Source organism: Gorilla gorilla, chromosome 14, assembly GCF_029281585.2.
Source record: "Gorilla gorilla gorilla isolate KB3781 chromosome 14, NHGRI_mGorGor1-v2.1_pri, whole genome shotgun sequence".
NCBI classification, from domain to species: domain Eukaryota; kingdom Metazoa; phylum Chordata; class Mammalia; order Primates; family Hominidae; genus Gorilla; species Gorilla gorilla.
This window is the reverse complement of record NC_073238.2, coordinates 66,158,145-66,179,807: the sequence shown is the minus strand read 5'-3', so window position 1 is coordinate 66,179,807 and position 21,663 is coordinate 66,158,145. Positions and strand designations below refer to the sequence as shown.

The 21,663-nt window shown below is 39.2% G+C and overlaps 1 protein-coding gene across 7 annotated transcripts in view; it reads right to left on the bottom strand.

The window, feature by feature from the left end:
• The window catches only part of WDFY2 (WD repeat and FYVE domain containing 2), a 314,549-nt gene that overhangs the window by 98,929 nt on the left and 193,957 nt on the right, over positions 1 to 21,663 (bottom strand). For 6 of the 7 annotated variants that reach the window (XM_063697620.1, XM_063697623.1, XM_063697622.1 and 3 more), the window contains one exon: positions 7,534 to 7,601. The exons of the other annotated variant lie outside the window; for it this stretch is intronic. In XM_063697620.1, coding sequence (XP_063553690.1) covers positions 7,534 to 7,601 — 68 coding nt within the window. The remainder of the gene's footprint in view (positions 1 to 7,533; positions 7,602 to 21,663) is intronic. 7 annotated transcript variants of the gene reach the window in all.

The following is a 21,663-nucleotide window of genomic DNA, read 5'->3' as shown; positions in this document are numbered from 1 at the left end:
TTAAAAATGAGAAGTTCCGGGCCGGGCGCGGTGGCTCACGTCTGTAATCCCAGCACTTTGGGAGGCCGAGGCAGGCGCATCACGAAGTCAGGAGATCGAGACCACGGTGAAACCCCGTCTCTACTAAAAACACAAAAAATTAGCCGGGCGCGGTGGCGGGCGCCTGTAGTCCCAGCTACTTGGGAGGCTGACGCAGGAGAACGGCGTGAACCCTGGAGGCAGAGCTTGCAGCGAGCCGAGATCGTGCCACTGCACTGCAGCCTGGGCGACAGAGCAAGACTCCATATCAAAAAAAAAAAAAAAGAGAGAGAGAGAAAGAAGTTCCTCAGGTACCTTTTTCTTCTTAGTAAGTACAGAATTAAAAGATCACATTACATTATGGTTTATAAGAATATGAATAGTAAAAACAACAAATCACACATGGTTCCATAATATAACCTATACCAAAAAGAAAGCAATAAATGGATCAATACATTTCACAACCAGGAACCCAGAGGTTTTTTTGAAGTAAGGTATAAATTAAAACAACAGAATGAGCATATCTCAAGTATACACACGTTCTCCCAATCTGCCAAGAAACTCTCTCAACTGAGTTAAAGATGTTTAAAAGTCAGGAAAACAATCACCACCTTATAAAAGCAGAACTGCCAAGTTCATAATTGGAAATATCATTCTATAATACCACTAATATACCCACATGAACTATTTCCCCAACTCCAAAACACCCAGCAGAGGAGGTGGAATAAGCACAAACACCACCTCCACGGTCTGAAGTTACCGAAAGTCCTCCTTACCAATGGGAAAACTAACACTTTCAACTTACTTACAAAATAACTCATTTCCATTCCAGATAAAAGCATATACACATTAATCAACTTCATTTTCCAAATCCCCAATTTTAACTTATCTGTTACCTTAAGATTATAGTCCCAATAAATGACAAAAAGAAACCAACCCAGCCACAACCTCACAAAGTAGCCAATTTTTCCTAATAACTCTGAGTTAGTATCAGCAATGACAGTAATATTGTTAAACATCAAGAACCTGAAGCCATTTTACAAATAGTTATTTGGTATATCTAATAACCAAAATATCTTTGCAAATTTGAGAACAAAGATAACAGTTTATCTGTTAGGCTTCAAAACAAAGAAAATGTGAAGGACTTGCCCAAAGTGATTCAGCAAATTGTAGCAAAAATGAAAATGAAATTCCAGTTTCCCACCCAGGCACAAGGTCTAACCTACAAGCCATTTTGAATACTGCAATTGGAAACAATACATTTTTGGAAGTTGAATTTAATGTAAACAATAGACTATGTTCAAATATCCTTTCCATAGATATCTTAACTAAGATTATTTAATGTATTACCTACCATTTGAAATGGCTTTAAAAGCAGATACAATAAAACCAATAAAACCAAACAATACAAATAAGCAAAAATAAGTTATGACTAAGAGAGAGAGAGAGTGTGTGTGTGTGTGTATAAACAGAAAGAAAATTAAAATAAAGATCTGTTAGGAGATTCAGTTAAGTTTCATGTTTCACATTATCCATAATGACAAAGTACCAGGTCCTAGGGCTACTGCTCCCAATCTTTTCTGCCTCATAATACACATGGAAAATTATATTTGTACAGCCACTGGAATAAACAGAAGAGACAAGCCCTCCCTCCATCCTCTTCTCCACCTCCCTGCTCAGCTAAGAGGATCAGTTCTCATGTTCTAATGTAATCCATTTAGACCACACCAGTAGGCTGTGTCACATAGGCTGGGAAGTTCTGCCTTTGAGAGAGCAGAGTTCCTGGCCCTCGTGTCTGAAAAATATTCCACCTTTTTGCTCCTTCATAAAAGGGGCACTGTACATTAAGGTAGATGATTACTTCAAAAACAGCCATAAAGCACTTCATATAATGTACACATCAGTGTAAGCTGAGGGCACAATGAATGAAGGCATTTCTGCAGAGGGCTAACACAAGTGGGAAAACTCCAAATTTAAAGGAATAATCAGACTATCGTTCATGCTGTTCACCACAAACAGCCTTTCTCTCAAACAGGCTTTTGATAAAAACTGGGAAGCAAGCAGTTCAAAATCACGTTTCAGAGAGGACTTGAGTTCCTGTACTTTAAACGTTAACTGAACAGATGGTAGGTATCCACACTCGTGTGAAAACTGAGCGGCCCAACCACACTTCAGACTGGGTAAATGCCATCCCACCAGGCCAAGGCAGAGAACTGGGAAGGTGACAAGACAGGTCATTTCATTGCTACGTTAGGTGTGTCTCTTTATTTGTAACTACCTTTGAAAAAATGAAAAAAATGTCTTGTTTGGCTTTGTGGAAAAATTTATAAATACTTAGGAGCCAAAGTAAATTCCATTTGCCTGCCCTGGCAGGAACAGAACCCACAGTGGGTTTTCAATTCTCCAACACACCCGGCCTGAGGCTCCAGCCCTCTCAAGCCTCCTATTCACAACATCTTTGGCAGCCAAGTTGATCGATCTATTCTCCATACCCAGGGAGAAGTTGGCAATACATGCCAGGCTTGACATCCAATCCTCTGATAGAGTAAGAAAAATCTCCAACTCTTTCCACCAACTCCTGCAAGAGGTTCCTCTGCTACCTCTCAAAGGACAAAGGTCTGACCCCATGAATGGCAAACCTAGTTTGTAAAGTAAATATGAAATAAATCAACCACAGAAATAGAAATGCTTGTGCTTTTTACATGATTTTTCTCTATAGTGTGATCCAACTGTGGTGGTTGAAATTACATCTATTAGAAGCCTGGAACAAATAATCACATTTATGGCTGTAACTGAAACTTCCACTCTTAATCTGAGGGCCTGGTTTACAAGCTCATGCAGGGTCCCAGATAGGTGTGTTGTAAGTTGATACTGTCACAGGCAATGTGCAGCTACTACATAAGATACACCAAGGGGATATTCTTTTTGAAAGAATATTTGATAAGGAAAGGCTCTGATTTCTCATTCATCCATAAAAATCAGCTAGCTTATAGCAAACTACAAAACAAGCCAGCAGTCATCCCCAAATTCTCTATAGAGAGTAGGGTTTAAAATGAACTTTCCTTAGGCAGACTTTGTGACCATGTCCCCATTATGCCTGCTTCCCACATTAAAACACTCACCATACATGATGGTTGGTATTCATGTAATGTCTGCCTTCCCCACCAGACTGTAAACACTGCAAAGACAGGAACCATCTGCCATATTTAACTACTACATCCTTAGTACATCGTACAATGTTGGATGTGGAAGAAACGCTTAACATTTGTTGAATGAACTATCCAAAGAAATTAAACAAGATCAAATACTACTTTTTGTTTTCCTTCTTCACATGCCCTCACCTTTCCCAGGCTATGTTAAGCTCAACTCTACCGTGTCACCAATAGGGCCATGACTCAGTCCTTTCTCATTAAAGATCACAGAGATTCAGGAAAAACTGAAAGAGTAGGAATTAGGAGGTGTACTATGAGGCCTGGGCTTAGTCAAATACTTGCAGTTACAAGTAACAGAAATCTGCTCAGGTGAACTTAGGCACAAATGGGCATATCCAATAAGAGAGAGTGGTATCTTTTGAGCTCAAAAGGCAGAACACAGCCAGGATTCTCAGGGGATTAGGAGGATGAGGAAAATCTTGTGCATCACTTGCTTGGGCTTTCTCTTTATCAGGAGCCAGATGTTCTTCCTTCCCTGGTTCACCCTACCTTTTCTGCAGATCAGCTTTTTTACTCTTTCTCCATGCACACAAACGCCTCACAGCGCTTGGGTTTATATGTTCCCAGTAAAATGGCCCTGCCCAGGCTGAGACTAGCATTTCTGCCTCCAAATTCTAAATTCCTGGGAAAATCAGATTGGCCCAGGGACAAACAGCCTTAACCAGGCCAGCTTGGTTTTTCCTGGCTCCCTTCTACGGAGGAGGAGCTTCTCAGAAAAGACAGGGTAGGAAGACATCCCCAAAGCAGTGCTTGTGTTTTCGACCATGATGCGTCTGCTCTTCCTTCTCTTGTCTGCAACTCCCCCAAGATCACTCAACCTCATCACACTCTGCCTTTTAAGCTGGTTTCCTGTCATCAAACTTGGCCTTCACTATTTATTCTTTCTCATTCAATGCCTTCCACTTTCTTCCTTTCATTAAACTTCAAATTATTCTCAAAGCTGTAATGCATTTACTCTCTTACCTGGAATATGACAAACACTATATTTAAAAGGTATTTTAATGGACAAAATTAACAAATAAGTCATTTTAATAAATGCACAGAATATTTTCTTTTTATTTTCTTCTGTACTTGGAATGCTACTTATTATGTAGTAGAATAAACATAAAATATGATCATATCTGCTTTGTGGTATTTATTTTATAGCCTCTGAATATATTGTGCATTTTTACTTATTTTGAAACCAATATCACATAACCATTATTTAAGAATAATACTGAGTAACCTCTTAACAAAACCCCTCTCAATAGGAAGGACTACAAAACAATTCCTTGGAAACTCAAATCTATTTCATGTTCTCTAACTGATTGAAATGTAGCTTATTTCCTCATGCAATAAGATTCTGCCTCTCTCAAGTTAAACAAATCTTAAATTCTTGCCCAGGTCAATTATTATGTCATCTGAATGCGTAAGATTCCTAGGAACACAAAAGCCAATTTCTAACCAATTGTGATGAAGATAACTTTCTTTTTCACCTCTACACAGTAGTAATCTTTTGAATGGATTCAAAAGATCATTTCAAAATGATTTCAAGAGAAATCATCTTGACCATATACATCTTGTTTGTCTGCAAATCCCTGGCATCTAGATCTGTGGCCTGTATACAGTAGATGCACAGTAAATATCTGATTGACTAGCATGTATACTTACATCCATATATTTACCAATCAACACTATATACACGTGGCTTTACATGTGTTCATATAAACATGTACATAGATCATCAACATGTTTGCTATAATGTCACAAGACAATGTTTTCAAACCTCAATGTATCTTCAAATTATCTACGGTTTGGGTTTGTTTCATTTTTTTTCTTTGGAGACAGAGAGAGAGAGGTGGCATCTTGCTATATTGTCCAGGCTGGTCTTGAACTCCTGGCCTCAAAAAATCCTCCCGCCTTGGCCTCCTACAACACTGGGATTACAGACATGATCTAACCCACCCAGCCTATCTAGGGATTTTGTTAAATGCAGATTTTGATTGAGCAGCTCTGGGGTAGAACCCAAGAGTACATTTCTAATAAGTTCTCAGGTGATGCTGATGCTACTGGCCCACAGACCACATTTTGAATAGCAAAGTAATCCCTTTTTAACTCTATTTAGTAGAACACCGAAGGCAAAGTATACAAATAATCACAAGGACCTCTTTCTCAAAGTTCATGTTCAGTCATAAGGAAAATGGATGGTAATCCTCTCAGGGAAACACATCTTTATTATCAGACCAAATCCTTCAATAAGTATTTATTGAGCACCTATGCCAGGTGTAAGAGCTATAGTGAACTTAAGTCATTCTTGCATATAGCTTACTAAATGATGAAAACACAACTAAAAGCCTCTCTGTATCTCAGTGATATCCAAATAAAGACAGCATTACAGGATGACACCAAAATGTATGTGTATTTGTATAGGGGAAAGGGAATGAGTTAGCAATTAGGATCCTGTGCCTTCAGGAGGTCCCTATTAACGCTCATCTTATCTCAATAAGATTCCTTGCTTGCCATCCCCAAATCCCCATCATTTTGCCCAGGTCAGCCTCTCCTATTTGCAGTGTCATGGGACCTATTGATCTCTGAGGCCAACTTCAACTTGCTGGATTACAGCCCTCCCTCATCTCTTACAGTTAGATACTGTGGCAGGTTTGATGAAGAAGCAAGACCAGAAAAAATACTGGTTATATCATTTAAAAAACAGGAAAAAAGGCTAGGTGCGGTGGCTCATGCCTGTAAGCACTTTGGGAGGCCGAGGCAGGTGGGTTACCTGAGGTCAGGAGTTCAAAACCAGCCTGGCTAACATGGAGAAACCCCATCTCTACTAAAAATACAAAAATTAGCTGGGTGTGGTGGCATGCGCCTGTAGTCTCAGCTACTCGGGAGGCTGAGGGAGGAGAATCGTTTGAACCCGGGAGGTGGAGGTTGCAGTGAGCCGAGATTGCAATACTGTACTCCAGCCTAGGCAACACAGGGAGACTCCATCTCAAAAACAAATAAACAAACAAATAAACAAAAAAACAGGAATAAAAAACCTAGAGAATTCTCTACTTTTCCATTTATCTAAACCCTCATCACTGCCATGGCTTAAAAAGAAAGTTCAGCTTGATCCTGTAATGCACGACAGTATCTTCTAGAAGCAAAACAGGTAAAGGAAGGATATAGCATTCAGAATTACAAGAAGTTTCTTCTTCCCAAAAAAAGCATTGAATACTTTGTTCAGCTTGGTTATTATCGTCTATTTACTACAAAATTCTAAAGACATGCAAAGCCTCAAAGATAATTTGAAAATCATTTAAAATTATTATATCATTAATAATCATTTGTTTATAAACAAGCAAAATTGTTGTTTGACTTATTACAGTACTCTTTTGCCAGAAGCAGAATTTTAAGCAAATCTACAATTTAGCATGAATTTATTTTGGCATACGCTTCTGAAACTGGGATACTTATATCAAGAGATGAGGTGTACACTGCAGCAAGCCAGAAGGTATAGGACTCCAAACAACAAACCTGGGGGATTTTTCTACAATGTCAATTTTAATTAAGGTTTGAAGGGCAGGAAGTAAGGGAAATGTTTAATACAAGTAATAATAAATTTAAATAATTATTTTGCGCTAAAATAAACATGGGATAGGATGCCCAAACTTCATTAATTTTAAAGATAAAAGACTAGACTAAAAAGAAATTTCCTATTTTGGGGGGCCAGGTCTTCTTCAGCTGTGGGGGAACTTCTGCCAGTGGAATAATCTAAGAATCACACATTTCTTTTAAAAGTGTACTTGGAAGATTCATTATTTATCAGTGCAAGGACATAATTCTCAGATAAGATCTTGGGGAAATGAAATCAACTTCTAATTAGAATGTTTCAATCCTAAGCAAATCCTTTTGAGAACTGAATGCTCAATGCTGAATGTCTTGAATTTGAATAAATGATATAACAATAAGGCAAGGACAAATTTACTTCACAAATGTAATCACTGGACAAAATTTTGAATTGCCTAAGGACATACTTTACAAAATAGCTGAACAAAAAGTTGGAAAAGAGAGGGAGACTGCTGTAATCAGAAAGCCTACGTGCTGTAGCCCTTCTTCCATTAATCTTATTCAGAAGCTATGAATATAGAGTCAATTTCAGAACAATTTTCTTACTTTACATAGTGAAAGCCTTAGAAAATCTAAAATGATTTAATATGGTACTTTTCATCATAATGAGAATCCCAACCTCAGTCTTCTCTACTTAAGAAGAAAATACAGAGAAGGCAATCTGGGAAGGACATGTCTGGTTTTTCAAGACAGAGATTTGGATACTTACAAGGCATTGCATGGTATATGCTTGGCCAATACTGTCCACTGTCTCTCTTTAACCAAACACGAACTGTCCTACAACAGAAGAAAATATGTACATGAAATCACACTATTCTTAGCCATGGGAAAATGCTGATACATAGAAAACAAATCTCTTAATATTATATATAGAGAGGCCAGGTGCGGTGGCTCAAGCCTGTCCCAGCACTTTGAGAGGCCGAGGCAGGCGGATCACTTGAGGTCAGGAGTTCGAGACCAGCCTGGCCAACATGGTGAAACCCTGTCTCTACTGAAAAAAAAAAAAATTAGCTGAGAGTAGTGGTGTGCGCCTGTAATCCCATCTACTCGGGAGGCTGAGGCAGGAGAATCACTTGAACACCAGAGGCAGAGGTTGCAGTGAGTCAAGATCATGCCACTGCACTCCAGCCTCGGTAACAGAGAGAAACTCCGTCTTAAAAAAAAACATAAGAGAGAGAGAGAATATCTTAACACACCTATGTATCTTAACCATAAATACATATATATGAACACCATATATACCTGTCTAAAGATTCTATATTCCTTAAACTTGTGGCTTCTACATATTCAGAATTATATATAACTCTTTAAATATCATGCCACACGTGTAATCATGATAGTGTTTGAAAATTATTATTTTCGTTCTTGTTGTTTTGCCTTTCCAAGCATTTGACCTTTGCCCTTGACGGCTAGAAGCATTCATCTGGCTGGGGAACTATTTGGTTTTATTAGTGAAGGGACTACAAAGAGATCAAATGAAAAAATATGCAGTATCTGACATGAACAGAATGATTATACAGTCCATGGTCTCGTAAGCCAAGCCATTGTCTCAAGGGAGTTTTTCTAAACTTGCTCAAGTAATTATAAGCTCTGAGGCAGATTTTCTGAGCTAGTGGCGTCCATGAGGCTTGCTATGGAACAGAGTGATGCTGCAGCAAAGGCTGTGCATGAAGTTCCAGGCCAGCAGCTGTAGAGAGACAAGGCAGACACCTGGGAAAAGTCAGAGAGCAGACACCAAAGACTCAACTAGCTGGGAAGTATCATGATGTTCTGACCAAACAAAAAGGCCCGACCATGAATTATACTAGCCATAACATCATCAGCATACGCCAGCAAGGCAAACACAAGTAGGAGGTTGAAAGGTATTATCCCGGAGACCAGAGGAAATAGTGAACATCAAACAGATGGAAAAAGTCAGTGTCCCACTGCCAGGGGATCATAGGCCACACACCTCACCCCACACTCTTAAGCCATCCCAGGGTTAAAAGCAGAGTGACAAACTGAGCACTTTTATCTCAGAGAGAGTTGGATACTTCCTAAAAATACTATTTAAGTCATCACAATGGACTAAGTTTTAAATTATATTGGATATCTGCCACCTGCCCCACTCCAGCTAATCAGGAGGTCTTCTATAAATAAGTAGGCCATGCGTGGTGACTCACACCTGTAATCCCAGCACCTTGGGAGGCCAAGGCAGGCAGATCACCTGAGGTCAGGAGTTCGAAACCAGCCTGGCCAACATGACAAAACCCCGTCTCTACTAAAAATACAAAAATTAGCAGGGTGCAGTGGTGGACGCCTATAATCCCAGCTACTCAGGAGGTTAAGGCAGGAGAATCACTTGAACCTGGGAGGGAGAGGTTGCATTGAGCCAAGATGGCACCATTACACTCCTGCCTGGGAGACAGAGCAAGACTCTGTCTCAAAAACAATAAATTAATTTAAAAATAAATAAATAAATAATTAGTAGGAAAAAGACTAGACCAACTACAGATATAATAAAGAAAGAACATTTAAGTTATGATGTGAAGTTTGCATATACATGCAAAATTCAGTCTTTTTGGTCAATTATATTAATTTGTGAGGTGAACAGATACAATGGTAAATAACTTATAAGAATTAAATCTATGCATACACATACTGCTAATATAGCGATACGCATATCAGCATTCACTCTTCTCTTAAACAAGTTCTTTTTACATGTTAATACAAAATTGTTATATTGAGATTATTACCTCAATAAGAATCAATACCAGAGTAATATCACAGAAGACGGTGGAGTAAGACAGTCCAAAATCAGTCCCTCCAGTAAATCAACTACTAAGCTGGCAAGAACTGTCAGCCTCATCCCTACGGCAGGCAGCCATGGAGATTGCGGCTCATGTTCCTTGAGTGGCCTGCTTGTACCAGGAAGCGAACATTGTCCTCCACAGTTTGTAGGGGGTGTGTTTTGATTTGTCTGGAAATTCACTGAGAGATTTAAGCAAAGGCTGGCTATTGTTTCAAACCCTTAGGGCTGAAGGGCTTCCCAAGCAGTGTCTTTCAAAAGAAATTAGAGACAGAAACTTTTTTATCCTTATCGGATGCAGGCATTTAAGGAAATCACTGGCTGACTTTAGACATAACAGAACAGAGACCTCAGTGATCACATACAACAAGGAATATAGTCTTTGCAAAAATAGTTTAGAAAAGTCACTAAACAAATGGATAACTACAGCACTCAACAAGTAAGAACAGCAACCTCTGGAGAGGGAGAATTATATGACTTCCAGAATTACTGCATTATAATATTCAAAACGTCCAGTTCTTAACAAAAATTGCAAAGTATACAAAGAAAAAGGAAAAGAAAAACAAATAAGCTGACAGAAAAATTCACAGAAAATTGACAGAAATTCACAGAAAACAAAAAAAAAGAAATTGACAGAAACCATCCATGAAGAAGCTAAAACAGGCTTACTATACCAAGACTTTAACAGTTTTAAAAAGACAAAGAACAAAGGAAATCAGGACAAGGTTGTATGAACAAATGGGGAGTATCAATAAAGAGACAGAAATTTCAAAAGGGAATCAAGGAGAAATTCTGGAATTGAAAAGTACAATAGCTGAAATGAAAAATTCCATAATGAGGCTCAACAGCAGGTTTGAGAGTCAGAAGAGACAGCAAACCTGAAGATGGGACAACTGAAATTTCCCAGTCTGAGAAGAAGAAAGAAAAAAGAATAAAGAATAACAAACAGAGCATAAGAGACCTATGGGACATCATCAAGTGTACCAACATATGCAATATGGAATTCCTATAGTAACACAGATGAATTCTCTATCTAGCTGCACTATCCTTCCAAATGAAGGGGAAATTAAGACATTCTCAGATAAACAAAAGCTAATGAAATTCATTACTAGTAGATCTTCCTTACAAGAAATGTTAAAAAGGAGTTTTTCAGGCTGAAACAAAAGGACACTAGATGGTAACCTGGAGCCATACAAGAATTAAAGATTACTGGTAAAGGTCACCACACGAGTAAATATAAAAGTAAGTATCACTGTATATTTTGTTTATAACTCCTCTTTCTGTTTCCTAAATGGATTAACAGACATATGCATAAAACAAGAATTTTAAGTCTATGTAAATGGGCAACAAAAGGGGTAGGAACGGAGCTAACTAGGAGCAGAGTTAATGTACACTAGTAAAAATAAATTGATATCAATTCAAACTAGATTATATAAATTTAGGTATACAGAAGAGAAAAATAAGGGAATCAAAATGGTATATGAGAAAAAATCAAACATAGAAGAAGGCAATAGTGGAGAAATTGAGAAACAAAAAACAAAGAGATTTAAGACATAAAAAATAAATAGCGAAATGGCAGAAGTCTTTACTTATCAGTAATCACTTTAAATATAAATGGATTAAACTCACAAATTAAAAACAGAGACTGGTAGAATGGATTTTAAAAAAATATGGTCCAACTTTTTGCTACTTAAATGAGACTACTTTAAACCCAAAGACACAAATAGGTTGAAAATGAAACAATAAAAAAGACATTCCATTCAAACAGTAACCAAAAGAGAGCTAGGTGGGTATAGTGATAACAGAAAAAATAGGTTTTGAGTCAAAACTTATTACAAGAGACAAGGACACTATGTATTAACAAAAGGGTCAATTCATCAAAAAAAAATAATTGCAAATATATACACTCCAAAGAACAGAGCCCCTAAAATATTAATACATGAAAAGTAAGCACTGACAGAACTGAAGGGAAAAATAGAGACTTCTACAATAATTGGAGACTTTCACTTACAATAAAAGATAGAACATCCATACATATAAGGAAACAGAAGACTTGAACAACACTACAAACCAACTAGATCTAATGATATATAAACAACACTCCAACTAACAACAACAGAACATACATGTTTTTCTGAAGTACACATGGAACATTCTCTAGGATTGCTCAGCTGTTAGGCTGTAAAACAATTCTTAATAAATTTTAAAATTGAAATCATACAAAGTATCTTCTCCACGTATAAGGGAACGAGGCTAAAATCAATAACAAAAAGAACTGGGGAAGAAGTTACTAAGAAAATTAGAAAATACTTCCAGATGAAAGAAAACAAAAGCACAACACATTAAAATGTATTGGGGGCTGTGAAAGCAGTACTCAGGAAGAAATGTATAGCTATAAATGCCTATATTAAAAAAGAAGATCACAAATCAATAACCTAATTTTATACCTTAAGGAAAAGCAAACTAAACCCAAAGCCAGCAAAGGAAGGAAATAACAAAGATTAGAGCAGAAAAAAAAAAAAAGGGAAAGATAGAGAATCAATGAAACAAAAGGTCAGTTCTTTGAAAAGATCAGCAAAAGTAACAAACCTTTAGCTAAACAGAAATTTAAAGGATTATAGGAGAAAATTTATATGCCAGCCAATTAGATAATCTAGATTAAATAAACTAATTCCTAGAAACATACAATCTACCAATACTGACTCAAGAAGAAATGGATAATCTCAACAAACCTATTACAAGCAGAGATTGAATCAATAATCAAAAACTTCTCAACAAAGAAAAGTGCAAAACCAGATGGCTTCACTGGCGAAGTCAACAAAGACTTAAAGGAGAATGAACAACAATCCTATTCAAACTTCAGAAAAATGGAAGAGGAGAAAATACTTTATAACACATTCTATGAAAGCTGGACAAAGATACCAAAAGAAAACTACAGACTTAAATCTTCATGAAGACAGATTCAAAACTGCACAACAAAATACTAGTAAGCCAAGTTCAACAGCACATTAAAAAGATTATATACCATGACTGAGTGTGATTTATCCCAGGAATGCAAGGGTAGTTCAATATAAGAAAAATCAATCAATGTGATATGGCACATCAATAGAATGAACACACACACACACCCCTCAACAGACACAGAAAATGCATTTGACAAAATTCAACAATCTTTCACGAAAAAAAAAACATAGCATACTAGGAATAGAAGAAAATTTCCTTAATCTAATAAAGGATATTCATGAAAAATCCACACTTAACATCATACTCAATAAAAAGTGAAAACATACTCCCTAAAATCAGTAATAAGGATGCTCAATTTCATCACTGCTATTCAACATTATTTGAAGTCCCAGCCAGAGTAATTAGCCAAATAAAAGAAATAAAAGGCATCCAAACTGGAAAGAGACATGTAAAACTATTTCTATTGGAAGATGACATAATTCTACTTATAGAAAATCCTAAATAATCCACTCAAGAAAAAACGACTGAAGCTAATTAAATTAATTAAGCAAAGTTACAAGGTGCAAGATCAGCAAACAGAAACCATCTGTGTTTCTAATAACAAATATTTCTAAAGAAATTACAGCCCCCAAAACACTTTACATATATATTTAATCTTTACAATACCCTATTAAATAGAGCTCTCTTCACTAAATGTACTACCCTACTTATACCAACTTGTATTGAAGGCAATTGATAAATCTTTACACCTAAAAATAAAAGTACGGCATATAAAAATATCTGTTCTCTTATCTCCTGAGGTACAAGAGCAGTTTAAAACAGAAAAAAAAGGTTCTGCATCTTAGAGATCAAAAGTGCCATTTGGATGGTTAGGAATTTCCTAAATGAATGTGAATTTTACTATACAAAGCCTTAGAAGTAAATTTTAATTTTTCTGAAAATTGTTATTTTAAAAGCAACATGAAAAACATTTTTCCCTGAAGAAAATTTTCAGAAAATGACAACTATGGTTACGAGTCATATTAAGCCAGCAGAGGTTAGGGTATTGGGGGAAAAAAAAAGTCTGGGTGGAGCCAAGATGGCCGATCAGGAACAGCTCCAGTCTACAGCTCCTACTGTGAGCGACGCAGAAGACGAATGATTTCTGCATTTCCACCTGAGGTACCAGGTTCATCTCACTGGGGATTGTCGGACAGTGAGTGCAGGACAGTGGGTGCAGCACACCGAGTGTGAGCTGAAGCAGGGCAAGGCATCACCTCACCCGGGAAGCACAAGGGGTCAGGGAATTCCCTTTCCTAGCCAAGGAAAGGGGTGAAAGATGGCACCTGGAAAATCAGGTCACTCCCACCCGAATACTGTGCTTTTCCGACAGTCTTAGCAAATGGCACACCAGGAGATTGTATCCCGCGCCTGGCTCGGAGGGTCCTATGCCCATGGAGCCTTGCTCACTGCTAGCACAGCAGTCTGAGATCAAAATGCAAGGCAGCAGCCAGGCTGGGGGAGGGGCGCCTGCCATTGCCTAGGGTTGAGTAGGTAAACAAAGTGGCCAGGAAGCTCAAACTGGGTGGAGCCCACCACAGCTCAAGGAGGCCTGTCTGCCTCTGCAGACTCCACCTCTGGGGGCAGGGCATAGCCAAACAAAAGGCAGCAGAAACCTCTGCAGACTTAAATGTCCCTGTCTGACAGCCTTGAAGAGAGTAGTGGTTCTCCCAGCACGCAGCTTGAGATCTGAGAACGGACAGACTGCCTCCTCAAGTGGGTCCCTGACCCCCAAGTAGCCTAACTGGGAGGCACCCCCCAGTAGGGGCAGACTGACACCTCACACGGCCAGGTACTCCTCTGAGACAAAACTTCCAGAGGAACGATCAGGCAGCAACATTTGCTGTTCACCAATATTCACCGCTCTGCAGCCTCTGCTACTGATACCCAGGCAAACAGGGTCTGGAGTGGACCTCTGGCAAACTCCAACAGACCCACAGCTGAGGGTCCTGACTGTTAGAAGGAAGAAAAACTAACAAACAGAAAGGACATCCACACCAAAACTCCATCTGTACGTCACCATCATCAAAGACCAAAGCTAGACAAAACCACAAAGATGGGGAAAAAACAGAGCAGAAATACTGAAAATTCTAAAAATCAGAGTGCCTCTTCTCCTCCAAAGGAACGCAGCTCCTCATCAGCAATGGAACAAAGCTGGACGGAGAATGACTTTGACGAGTTGAGAGAAGAAGGCTTCAGACGATCAAACTTCTCCAAGCTAAAGGAGGAAGTTCGAACCCATGGCAAAGAAGTTAAAAACCTTGAAAAAAGATTAGACGAATGGCTAACTAGAAAAACCAATGCAGAGTAGTCCTTAAAGGACCTGATGGAGCTGAAAACCACGGCATGAGAACTATGTGACAAATGCACAAGCCTCAGTAGCCGATTCGATCAACTGGAAGAAACGGTATCAGTGATGGAAGATCTAGTGAATGAAATGAAGCAAGAAGAGCAGTTTAGAGAAAAAAGAATAAAAAGAAACAAAGCCACCAAGAAATATGGGACTATGTGAAAAGACCAAATCTACGTCTGATTGGTGTACCTGAAAGTGACGGGGAGAATGGAACCAAGTCGGAAAACACTCTGCAGGATATTATCCAGGAAAACTTCCCCAATCTAGCAAAGCAGGCCAACACTCAGATTCCGGAAATACAGAGAACGCCACAAAGATACTCCTCGAGAAGAGCAACTCCAAGACACATAATTGTCAGATTCACCAAAGTTGAAATGAAGGAAAAAATGTTAAGGGCAGCCAGAGACAAAGGTCAGGTTACCCACAAAGGGAAGCCCATCAGACTAACAGCTGATCTCTCGGTAGAAACTCTGCAAGCCAGAAGAGAGTGGGGGCCAATATTCAACATTCTTAAAGAAAAGAATTTTCAACCCAGAATTTCATATCCAGCCAAACTAAGCTTCATAAGTGAAGGAGAAATAAAATCCTCTACAGACAAGCAAATGCTGAGAGATTTTGTCACCACCAGGCCTGCCCTAAAAGAGCTCCTGAAGGAAGCAGTAAGCATGGAAAGGAACAACCAGTACCAGCCACTGCAAAGACATGCCAAATTGTAAAGACCTTCGAGGCTAGGAAGAAACTGCATCAACTAATGAGCAAAATAACCAGCTAACATCATAATGACAGGATCAAATTCACACATAACAATATTAACCTTAAATGTAAATGGGCTAAATGCTCCAATTAAAAGACACAGACTGGAAAACTGGATGAAGAGTCAAGACCTATCAGTGTGCTGTATTCAGGAAACCCATCTCACGTGCAGAGACACACATAGGCTCAAAATAAAGGGACGGAGGAAGATCTACCAAGCAAATGGAAAACAAAACAAGGCAGGGGTTGCAATCCTAGTCTCTGATAAAACAGATTTTAAACCAACAAAGATCAAAAGAGACAAAGAAGGCCATTACATAATGGTAAAGGGATCAATTCAACAAGAAGAGCTAACTATCCTAAATATATATGCACCCAATCCAGGAGCACCCAGATACATAAAGCAAGTCCTTAGAGACCTACAGAGAGATGTAGACTCCCACACAATAATAATGGGAGACTTTAACACCCCACTGTCAACATTAGACAGATCAACGAGACAGAAAGTTAACAAGGATATCCAGGAATTGAACTCAGCTCTGCACCAAGCGGACCTAATAGACATCTACAGAATTCTCTACCCCAAATCAACAGAATATACATTCTTCTCAGCACCACACCACACCTATTCCAAAACTGACCACATAGTTGGAAGTAAAGCACTCCTCAGCAAATGTAAAAGAACTGTCTCTCAGACCACAGTGCAATCAAACTAGACCTCAGCATTAAGAAACTCACTCACAACTGCCCAACTACATGGAAACTGAACAACCTGCTCCTGAATGACTACTGGGTACATAACAAAATGAAGGCAGAAATAAAGATGTTCTTTGAAACCAATGAGAACAAAGACACAACATACCAGAATCTCTGGGCCACATTCAAAGCAGTGTGTAGAGGGAAATTTATAGCACTAAATACCCACAAGAGAAAGCAGGAAACATCTAAAATTGACACCCTAACATCACAATTAAAAGATCTAGAGAAGCAAGAGCAAACACTTCAAAAGCTAGCAGAAGGCAAGAAATAACTAAGATCAGAGCAGAACTGAAGGAGATAGAGACACAAAAAAATGCTTCAAAAAATTAATGAATCCAGGAGCTGGTTTTTTGAAAAGATCAACAAAATTGATAGACCACTAGCAAGACTAATAAAGAAGAAAAGAGAGAAGAATCAAATAGACGCAATAAAAAATGATAAAGGGGATATCACCACCGATCCCACAGAAACACAAACTACTATCAGAGAATACTATAAACACCTCTATGCAAATAAACTAGAAAATCTAGAAGAAATGGATAAATTCCTCGACACATACACCCTCCCAAGAATAAACCACGAAGAAGTTGAATCTCTGAATAGACCAATAAGAGGCTCTGAAATTGAGGCAATAATTAATAGCTTACCAACCAAAAAAAGTCCAGGACCAGATATAGTCACAGCCGAATTCTACCAGAGGTACAAGGAGGAGCTGGTGCCATTCCTTCTGAAACTATTCCAATCAGTAGAAAAAGAGGAAATCCTCCCTAACTCATTTTATGAGGCCAGCATCATCCTGATACCAAAGCCTGGCAGAGACACAACAAAAAAAGAGAATTTTAGACCAATATCCCTGATGAACGTCGATCCAAAAATCCTCAATAAAATACTGGCAAACCGAATCCAGCAACACATCAAAAAGCTTATCTACCATGATCAAGTGGGCTTTTATCCCTGGGATGCAAGGCTGGTTCAACATACGCAAATCAATTAACGTAATCCAGCATATAAACAGAACCAAAGACAAAAACCACATGATTATCTCAATAGATGCAGAAAAGGCCTTTGACAAAATTCAACAGCACTTCATGCTAAAAACTCTCAATAAATTAGGTATTGATATGACATATCTCAAAATAATAAGAGCTATTTATGACAAACCCACAGCCAATATCATACTGAATGGGCAAAAACTGGAAGCATTCCCTTTGAAAACTGGCACAAGACAGGGATGCCCTCTCTCACCACTCCTATTCAACATAGTGTTGAAGTTCTGGCCACGGAAATCGGGCAGGAGAAGGAAATAAAGGGTATTCAATTAGGAAAAGAGGAAGTTAAACTGTCCCTGTTTGCAGATGACATGATTGTATATCTAGAAAACCCCATTGTCTCAGCCCAAAATCTCCTTAAGCTGATAAGCAACTTCAGCCAAGTCTCAGGATACAAAATCAATATGCAAAAATCACAAGCATTCTTATACACCAATAACAGACAAACAGCCAAATCATGAGTGAACTCCCATTCACAATTGCTTCAAAGAGAATAAAATACCTAGGAATCCAACTTACAAGGGACGTGAAGGACCTCTTCAAGGAGAACTACAAACCACTGCTCAACGAAATAAAAGAGGACACAAACAAATGGAAGAACATTCCATGCTCATGGGTAGGAAGAATCAATATTGTGATAATGGCCACACTGCCCAAGGTAATTTATAGATTCAATGCCATCCCCATCAAGCTACCAATGACTTTCTTCACAGAATTGGAAAAAACTACTTTAAAGTTCATATGGAACCAAAAAAGAGCCCGCATTGTCAAGTCAATCCTAAACCAAAAGAACAATGCTGGAGGCATCATGCTACCTGACTTCAAACTATACTACAAGGCTACAGTAACCAAAACAGCAAGTTACTGGTACCAAAACAGAGATATAGACCAATGGAACAGAACAGAGCCTTTGTAGGGACATGAATGAAGCTGGAAACCATCATTCTCAGCAAGCTATTGCAAGGACAAAAAACCAAACACCGCATGTTCTCACTCAGAAGTGGGAATTGAACAACGAGAACACTTGGACACAGGAAGGGGAACATCACACACTGGGGCTGGGGCCTATTGTGGGGTAGGGGGTGGGGGGAGGGATAGCATTAGGAGATATACCTAATGTTAAATTACGAGTTAACGGGTGCAGCACACCAACATGGCACATGTATACATATGTAACAAACCTGCATGTTGTGCACATATACCCTAAAACTTAAAGTATTTAAAAAAAAAAAAAAAAAAGTCTGACCGCTGAAATGCAGGGAAAGTGTCCTTTCATCCCCCACATAAAGCCCTGGGTTCGCAGTAACAGGACAGGGCCAAATGCACTGCACAGTCCATCTCGCACGTGCTGTTTTCTTCTCTCCCTGCCTCTTCCTCTCTCCTAAGCTCCCAGCACGAGGCACAAACCAACACTGGGAGAAGACAATGCTCATCTAAAAATACCAAGATGAAGTAGCCCATAGTGGGTCTCAAGCAGTTCAGCAACTGGGCTATTTATTTTTATTTTTTATTTTTTGAGACCGAGTCTCACTCTGTTGCCCAGGCTGGAGTGCAATGGCACGACCTTGGCTCACTGCAACCTCCACCTCCCAGGATTAAGTGATTGTCCTGCTTCAGCCTCCTGAGTAGCTGGGATTACACGTGCATGCCACCACACTCGGGTAATCTTTGTATTTTTAGTAGAGACGGGATTTCACCATATTGGCTAGGCTGGTCTCGAACCTCTGACCTCAAGCGATCCACCTGCCTTGGCCTCCCAAAGTGCTGAGATTACAGGCGTGAGCTACTGCGCCTGGCCTGAGCTATTTAAAAACAGCATAATTTCATTCTGTGTTGGATACAGCTGATCATATTTCAACAGGTTAAAATTACTTTTAAATATCAGCCCTATTCCGTAGACCTAAAACAAAATTGATTTTTATTTTATTTTACTTTAAGTTCCGGGATACATGTGCAGAACGTGCAGGTTTGTTATAGGTATAAGTGTGCCATGGTAGTCTGCTGTACCTATTGACCCATCCTCTAAGTTCCCTCCCCTAGCCCCAAAATTGCTTCTTTAAGGTTAAAACGGATGTTTGATAAATTGTGGTGTTTATATCAAAGTTCTACTAGGATCAGTGCTGGTTTGCTCCTTGACTGGGCTATAAATGCAAGCAGAGAAGGAACCACATTTTACCATATTTGATATTTGCCCCAAGGTCAAGCACTACATCAGGCCCAAAAGTGGTGCTCATTGTTTGTGAAAGATTAAAAGAATCAATCAAAAATCTCTCCCTATGGCCATGGCCACCCCAACCTACCTGTCCACTGTCAGAAAGTCCTCTGATTGCACCTGGACAGACACCTAGTGCAAAAAGGCAGCAAGGAAGCTAGGTTGATACTGAGAAGTCTATACACTGTGCTGCATAAGATGATGGGAGGGAACTATGAATCCTTAATTGCACAGCTCCAGCCCTTATTTCCTAAAGAAATACTGACGGGCAGGGAATTCCCACGTGCCTCCCATCTCACCCCAACTCTCTCCAAAGGACTAAATTCAGTGCCTGCCTCAGTTACAACCTTAACCAGGACAAGTGCGACCTCAGGGACAGCACTCAGCACAGTAGCCAGTCTGATCAGGCAGAGGGGGACTCACATGTTCAACTAAGCAGGGAATCATATGCTCCCTTTCTGAGATCCCAATTTTTTAGTTTGTATTTGACTTTCTTGTTTTAAACTGTGCTGACACACATAAGCTGGCAGTAGTTTTATCAGACACAGTCGCTAAACTGACTCGTGTGTGTGTGTATACATGCATACACATACATAGTCATGGGCTGCGTAACAATGTTTCAGTCAACATTGGACCACATATATAATGGTGGTCCCATAAGGTTTTTTTTTTTTTTTTTTTTTTTTTAAGAGAGACATGGTCTTGCTTTGTTGCCCAGGCAGGAAGGCAGTGACACAATCATAGCTCACTGTCACTTTGAACTACTGAATTCAAATAGTGATCTTCCCACCTCAGCATCCCAAGTAGCTAAACTACAGATGCTCACCACCATACATGGCTAATTTTTTAAAAAATTTTACAGAGACAGAGGTCTCACTATGTTTCCCAGGCTGGTATGGAACTCCCGGCCTCAAGTGATCCTCCTGCCTTGGCCTCCCAAAGAGCTGGGATTACAGGCATGAGCCACTGAACCTAGTCCCCCTAAGATTCTAATACCATATTTTTACCTTATGCTTTTTATGTTTAGATACACACATACTCACCATTTGTGTTACAGTTGCCTACATTATTCAGTATAGTTACATGATACACAAATTTGTGGCCTAGGAGTGACAGGCTATATATATCATACAGCCTAGGTACGTAGTGGGTAGACCATATAGTTTTGTGTGAGTACATTCTATGGCAATCACACAATGACTAAATTGCCTAATGACATATGTCTCAGAATGTATCCCCACTGTTAGGTGACACATGACTGTATCCATGGGAGACTGGTTCCAGGATCTCCCCCAGATTTTGTATGCTCAAGTCTCTAATATAAAATGGTACAGTATTTGCATATGACCTACATACATCCTCTCGTAGGCTTTAATCTCTAAATTACTTATAATACCTAACACTATGTAAATGGTATGTAAACAGCTGTTATACTGTATTGTTCAGGAAATAATAAGGAAAAAAAGTCTATACACATTCAGTGCAGATACAACCATCCTTCCTCCCCACTTCCCCCAAATATTTTCCATCCAAGTTTTGTTGAATCCATGGATGCAGAACCCACAGATAAGAAGGGCCAACTGGATATGGCAAAGCACCACACCAGGTTCATGCCCCTACCCATCCTAGCCTGCAAAGACATATCCTTTGTGCTATATTCTAGCAATCTTTAGGAGTCTGCTTATAGTGATGCAGATAGTGAACAACAGGTTCTGACAACTTGGATTTTCCAAGACTACTAAACTCTAGAAGTTAGGAATTCTCCCCCACTGCCTCACAAGTGCACTTATATACATTCATTCATTGACTTGTTGATTCATTAATTTACTCGACAAACATTTATCAAACACCTACTAGGTACTGGTATGTGAAACACACTGGAACCACAAAGAAAAACAAGTGCCACCTCTGTTGTCAGGAAG